At 49.0% G+C, this 6,762-nt stretch overlaps 2 protein-coding genes across 2 annotated transcripts; one reads left to right on the plus strand and one right to left on the minus strand.

Annotated features, from left to right (window-relative positions):
• Positions 1 to 161: 161 nt before the first annotated feature.
• On the minus strand, positions 162 to 2,242 carry LOC103970899 (pectinesterase-like). Its single transcript, XM_009384818.3, has 2 exons — positions 1,058 to 2,242; positions 162 to 978 (listed from the first exon to the last, which is right to left on the minus strand). The coding sequence occupies exons 1-2, from the start codon at positions 2,070 to 2,072 to the stop codon at positions 287 to 289; spliced, it is 1,707 nt and encodes a 568-aa protein (XP_009383093.2). The 5' UTR covers positions 2,073 to 2,242; the 3' UTR covers positions 162 to 286.
• A 1,328-nt stretch (positions 2,243 to 3,570) lies between these two features.
• On the plus strand, positions 3,571 to 6,762 carry LOC135627791 (pectinesterase-like). The gene is made up of 2 exons (XM_065134098.1): positions 3,571 to 4,681; positions 5,878 to 6,762. Exons 1-2 carry the CDS (start codon positions 3,676 to 3,678, stop codon positions 6,570 to 6,572), a joined length of 1,701 nt encoding a protein of 566 aa, XP_064990170.1. The 5' UTR covers positions 3,571 to 3,675; the 3' UTR covers positions 6,573 to 6,762.

Genomic DNA, 6,762 nt, shown 5'->3' on the forward strand with positions numbered 1-6,762 from the left:
ATATATTGAGACTCAAACCTTCTTCTCTAAAGAACAGAATCCTTTCCTCTGTTTTCTCCCTCTTAGCGAGTTACATATATTGAGACTCAAACCTTCTACTCTAAAGAACAGAATACGCTGGGGTATGATGCAATTATGCTAATATGTAGTACTGAATGCAGCTACATCTGGTTTCATAAGTATTTCAGGAGAAGAACCATTTGATATCTTTATTGAGCAGCAAATATAACAAATGGACGGAACCGTGAAAGAGTTCTACTTGGAGTCGATTCCAACCATAAGTCAATTAGAACAATCCGCCGTCATAAGCTACCCCAGTATGCGGTAGCCAATTATCTCCCTGAATGAAGTTTCTGACAGTAAAATTCATGGCGTCGTCGCTGCTAATGACATGGTATCCTGGCCAGGTAACACGGTTGTCCGTGTCGGAACCCTTGCCGGTGTTGTTGTACTCTGCATAGTACAACGTATCCAACGCGAATTTGCCGTTCCATGGTACCCAGCCCGCAGGATCGATCAACGAATCCATGAATGACTCCATGATCACCGTCCTCGAGTACTTCTTCCACGGCCGGCCGAGGTACGTCTTCGTCGTCCCGTCGCTGGAGGTCAGGTCACCTGCGGCGAGGAACCTGCAGAACTGCATCGACGTGCCGGTGTTCTGGTTGGGGTCGGTCCGGCCTTGCGCCGTGATGGCGTTGCTCTGCCGGCGGAAGGGCAGCCGGGAGTAGACGTTGCAGCTCTGGAACACCACCGCCGCGTTGCCAAATATGTAGTCCACGGTGCCGTAGATGTCGCAGTCCCTATAGAATTGCCTCATGGAGAGGGTGTACAGCGTGTCTTGGTAGCCTTCGATGCTGCAGCCGTAGAAGGTGGACAGATCTGCGCCGTTGAGGACCGCGACCGCCTGATGTTTGATTGGACCGGCGGTGTTTCGGAAGGTTATGTTCATCGCCACGAATCCTTCTCCCATGACGGCTGCAGAGCGAGAATATTACATGGACAAAAGTTCTTGAGAACCAAAGCAATTAGGAATCTTGAACGAGCGGCCGCATACCGAAGGTGGAAGAGTGGAAGGTGGTCCAGCCATCAGCAACGCTATGGTTTCCGGTGATCACCGTCTGGTTGATCCCTTCGCCAATCATCATCAAGTACGTCGTATGGTTTGGGATGACGACGTACTCCTGGTAGACTCCGGCGGCGACGTATATCAAGTGGTAGCCATTGCTACTTTTGAGATTTTTAGGGGCCGAGGTCACGGCGTCTCCGATCGTCGTGAAGTTCCCACTGCCATCTGGGCTAACAACCACCACGTCGTGCACAAGAACGGAGTCGGTGGCCTGAAGGAGCCGCCGGCCGCTCCACCTCTCGAACAACTCTCTCTTTGGGGCCGACATCCTCAGCGGCAGCTCGCCGTGCCGACCAACCCCGACTTCGTGGAACAACAGTGCCCTCCTGTGGGGGGATCTTGAGTGAGCCTGGCCTTTGTGGCTACTACACGTTTGTTTTGGGATCCAGTTCTTGAAGAGCGAAAGGGAAAGACTATAGATCTTGCTGCAGACGGACAGAGGAACTGTGCCGAGGTTCCTGACGAACCACGCGGACGCCGCCACTTGCAGGCCATCATAGCAGGTCTGGTGGTTGGTAAGGATAGCTGAGAGGATGGCGTGCACCTTCTGGGCTTGGTGGTCGAGGAGGCAGTCGGTGTCGTTCAATTCATTTACGACCGCCGTCAGGAAGTCGACGTTAAGGCCCGACAGCAGCCTGCAGTCTTGGAGCGCCAAGATGGCGTTCGGCGGCAAGACCGAGGGGCGAGCGAGGAAGGTGTTGACCGAGTCAAGCATCTCTTTGGCACTGGAGAGCGACTTCGCGAGGGATAAGCGACCGTAGTCGTAGAGGTTGTGGAAGCCTCGATGGGGGAGGACGGTGTTGCAGAAGTCGGGGTCGAGCGTCAAGTTGCATGCGGTGGAACGGTCGACGGGAACAGACGGGAGGATGCTGGAGCGAGTGGGACGAACGAAAAGGTGGGAGGAGGAGAACAGGAGGAAGAAGGCAAAGGTGTAGTAAGCCATGTTTCTTCCAAGTGTGATGCAGAGCTTCTGGATCTTCTTCGGACGATGGCGATGGTGAGAGCTTCCATGAGGTATATATAAGCGGCTTGTACGAGCTTTATGGCCATTCACGTCCACATGAGATGTTGTACGTGGTTGATACTGGGAAATGCTACCTTGCCAACAAAGGATCAAGCACGGCATTGTTCGGCAGCATTGGGATAGATATCTGCAATCTTAATTGTGCCGCCATCCCATCTGCAGATTTGACCTCAGAAATCCGATTGCTGATTCATCACATGAGCTGCAAATTAATGAGATCACACAGTAAACAGGATGCGGAGATTTCTTGCAACAAGTCGCGTAAAACATATTAAAATAATCAATTTTATTATATAGTATTTCATGTGCTTATTGTGTAATTTTATTGTGTATCAATGACTATTCAATTTTGAAGTCATCCAAATGCTGTATCTATTATAATAATCCAAATACTGTATTTATTAGTGTTGCACTAATAAATAATAAATGGATAATAGGTGATTCTATGTTTTGATTTCTTTTTTACTCCTAACATTATTATCAAACCTGTAGAGGTTTAAATTAGAGTTTATCCGACAAAAATGATTATTTTATGTAATAGAGAGGTCATGTCATTTCAAGTCGTGTTATCCACTTAATGCTCTCTCTTTCGCTCTGTCAACTTTGTCTTAGCTACAAAACATGCGATGGGAAATGCAAATGTGGCCTCTTCGACTTGACAACTATCTGAGATATTTGACCAGACAAGTAAGTATTCCATCTCCATGTTGTTAATTTGGCTGCACGTATGTACATCTGTGTGGAGAATCCTCTGTGATCTGAGTAAAGTTGAGGAGCGACACTGATAGAGAGATGGATTTAGTAGCTTGTTCTTCGAGTGCCATCATCATCACTCTATAGATTAAATGTAGGCCCAAGGAATTCAAGAGTTTTCTTTTTGGAATATTCAGAACTTATAATTGATACCTATTAAACTTTTATTACTTTTTTTTTCTTATTTGATTGTTGTTATCTCTAATTAATTTAATGGGATAAATTGCTTAATCAATATCCCAAGTCGAACAATCTTCTTAAAATGTATATTTGCTGTAAAAGCCTCCCCAAGTATGATTCAGAGTCCCTAATTAAGAATAGTGGCTTTTCTAATTTCCTTTTGAGAGACAAATATGAGATAATTTTTGAGAAATATGGATTCTATTTCACACTAATTAAGAAGTGGCTATAAATGAACTTTTAACGTCTACAGGGATCTCCTTCATCTCCGGGTGAGTCAGCCCAACCTACTGTTGTACGCGTCCCTCTTCCTTGATGTGTTTGTCTGCAAGAGGAATCAATGAGAACACGTGAATGGCCCCTTTACTCCTCCTCTCTCATCCCCTCTTTCACTCCCGACGCAAACAGCCCTTCCCCACCGACTGCAGATGAGATGAGATCTCCCCATTCCTTTCCAACAAGAATAATACACCGTAGTATGACGCGCCGACAGGTCTGTAGATATGGATCGTAGCGCTCGCAGTCCTACTTAAGCTGCCTGCCTTCGCCCCTCTTTCTCAACTCTGTACTTCCACTCTCCATCGTCAAGATGATCACCGTGCCGACACTCTTCACGACTAGCAGCAGCAGGAGCAAACTCCTCCTTTCGTGCGTCGCCTTCTCCTCTCTGTTTCTCCTGCTTCTAACGTTGTCCAATGTGTCAAAGCCAGTGCCTTACCACCACCGACTCCATGTACATTCACACCTCCAAGACTCCACAGACCACTGTGACGGCACCCTGTACCCCGATCTGTGCGCCTCCACACTCTCCACCATTCCGGATTTGCATTCCAAGTCCTTCCCTGAGGTCATCTGCGCCACCATCAATGCCAGCGAAGCCGCCGTTATCAAGTCCGCCAAGAACTGTACCAAATACCTCCACCACCACAACTACACCCTCGACACCCGCCAACGCTACGCCCTCACCGACTGTCTCGATCTCTTTTCGCAAACTCTCGACGAGCTGCTCGACGCCACCTCCGACCTCACCGCCAACCCGGGCTCCCACGTCGACCATGTCCAGACACTGCTCTCCGCCGCCATCACCAACCAGTATACCTGTCTTGACGGCTTCGCCTACGTCGGCAAAGATGGCGGGTACCGTTCGGTCATTGAACAGCCGCTCTACCACGTGTCCCACCTCGTCAGCAACTCCCTCGCCATGATGAAGAAGATCCAGCGGCAGAAGTCGCCGCATCCGCGAAGGGAGGCTTTGGAGGGGTATGGGGAGGTGGCGGAGGGGTTCCCGGTGTGGGTGTCAGGCAAGGACCGGAGGCTGCTGCAGGCTGCGGCGAACACCACGACCCCGAACTTGATCGTGGCCAAGGACGGGAGCGGCAACTTCACGACAATAAGCGACGCGGTGGCGGCGGCGCCGAGCAAAAGCGAGACGAGGTTCGTGATATATATAAAGGCGGGGGCATACTTAGAGAATGTGGAGGTGGGGAAGAGCCAGACGAACCTGATGTTCATGGGCGACGGCATCGGGAAGACGGTGGTGAAGGCGAGCAGAAATGTGGTCGATGGATGGACCACCTTCAGGTCTGCCACCGTCGGTAAGAAACCTTTCTCTCCTTGTCCTCTTCCCAAAATTTCTTATTCGATTATTCTGCCACCTGACTGTACTTCTCGCTATAACACTAACTTAGGTCCATAAAGATCTATCCACTTTCCAACTAGCATATCTATAACCATGTCGGGATAGGAGATCTAACAGTGAGCGTTTAATTCGGAAATCGCTGGCGGTCACTACAGCCTTTATGGTAGTGCAGCTAGAATTCTGTATGAACCCGAAACATTAAGATATGTAGGAGATTAAGTACACTATCAGAAGAGAACTTGCACAGTCAAAATCTACCATGCAGCATTTTGGGACGAAGGAGGAAAACACTAGTAACCCTTCGATCATTTAAGTGCCACATTAAGTTGAGGACTCCACATGAGTCCGACAGTGAGTGGTTCAGTCTAGATAAATAAATCAGGCTGTAGGTACTTAACATCTTGTAACTGAGTATTAACTCTTTGCTCTTGTTTCTGTAGTCATTTATGCAGTCCAATGCTCGTGATCCACTGCACTTTGTTGTATTATTGAGGAGAGTGAACAGCTAGCTAGCCACACCTTTGTCCTCTGACGCGGAATCTAGAAATTATTGGACGCGGTTTAGTTCATGTAAACGAGTCCCACACGATACAGTAAGCGTTACCATTCGTCGTGGCACACGGCCTCATACTTTGTCAATTCTCATCGTGGTCCGTCCATTGACGCATGGCGTGTCCAAAGTACACATAGCAGAAACGGACAGAATAGCAAGTTTCCATTCATTTCATGGTAACCAAAAGGCATGTCGGTCACCGGACTAGCTTTAAGACGAGGGACAGCAAATCTATGACCGTGTTTTCTGCATCCAGATCCAAAAGAGAATATAGATTTAGATCCTCAAAAGATAGGGTTGCATTATACTTATAATAAATCCATGTATCACGGGACCCGAGAAGAAGAACGTGCATGTTTTCTCATGTCAAGAGAAGCTGTCGCATGTCGGTTTGATTTGCGAGAAACATGCTAATTAGCATCTAATAGTGATGTTTTAATTGGATCATGCATTATTAATGATTTATATGCAATCTAATGATTAAACAAATCGAGTTGAAGGATTTATGTGGGTGGTGAAGAGGGCAGTAAAATGGTAGATGGAGTTTCTTCTACTGTTGCTATGCTTCTGTAAGTTTTGTGTTACTATATCCTTGGCAGCTATCGTCGGCAATGGCTTCCTCATGCGGGACATGACCATAGAGAACTCAGCAGGCCCCAGCAAGCACCAGGCTGTAGCGCTCAGGGTGGGCGCTGACCTCTCCGCCTTCTACAGATGCAGCTTCGTGGGCTACCAAGACACCCTCTACGCTCACTCCCTGCGTCAGTTCTACAGGGAGTGCGACGTCTACGGCACCATCGACTTCATCTTCGGAAACGCCGGAGTCGTGCTCCAGAACTGCAACTTGTACGCCCGGAAGCCCTTATCCAACCAGAAGAACATCTTCACGGCGCAGGGCCGCGAGGATCCGAACCAGAACACCGGCATCTCGATTCAGAACTGCAAGGTCGCGGCGGCCTCCGACCTGGCGCCGGTGCAGTCCAACTTCTCCACCTACCTCGGTAGGCCGTGGAAGGCGTACTCGAGGACGGTGTACATGCAGTCGCTCCTGGACAGCCTGATCAACCCGGCGGGGTGGCTAGAGTGGGACGGCGACTTCGCGCTGAGCACGCTGTACTACGGGGAGTACATGAACCGCGGGCCGGGATCGAGCACCGCCAACAGGGTGAAATGGCCTGGATACAGGGTGATCAACAGCTCCGCCGAAGCCAGCATGTTCACGGTGGAGTCCTTCATCGAAGGCGATCAGTGGCTAGGATCGACCTCCGTCCCTTTTACCGCAGGGTTGAACTAAGTCAACGGCGTTTGCATCTTTTCTTGACCGAGTCTGCCTCATCGTCGTTCTCCTCCGATTGACTGTGATGTACATCGGATGCGTGGAATAAAACGTTTCTTTGGAAGCGTTGAAGCATCCTGCTTGTTATGGTGACATCTTTGTACCGCAATCTGTTTTCAGTTATATGATTAAGAGCTACGAGTCTTTA

The sequence above is a fragment of the Musa acuminata genome, chromosome BXJ2-11 (genome assembly GCF_036884655.1).
Source record: "Musa acuminata AAA Group cultivar baxijiao chromosome BXJ2-11, Cavendish_Baxijiao_AAA, whole genome shotgun sequence".
Lineage (NCBI taxonomy): Eukaryota > Viridiplantae > Streptophyta > Magnoliopsida > Zingiberales > Musaceae > Musa > Musa acuminata.

Bases quoted from the DNA above. Each gene is read 5' to 3' on its own strand.
- LOC103970899 (XM_009384818.3), bottom strand. From the start codon at position 2,072: ATGGCTTACTACACCTTTGCCTTCTTCCTCCTGTTCTCCTCCTCCCAC. The intron at 979-1,057 runs GTATGCGGCCGC...CTCGCTCTGCAG, and splicing joins CTTCCACTCTTCCACCTTCG to CCGTCATGGGAGAAGGATTC.
- LOC135627791 (XM_065134098.1), top strand. From the start codon at position 3,676: ATGATCACCGTGCCGACACTCTTCACGACTAGCAGCAGCAGGAGCAAA. The intron at 4,682-5,877 runs GTAAGAAACCTT...TATCCTTGGCAG, and splicing joins CTTCAGGTCTGCCACCGTCG to CTATCGTCGGCAATGGCTTC.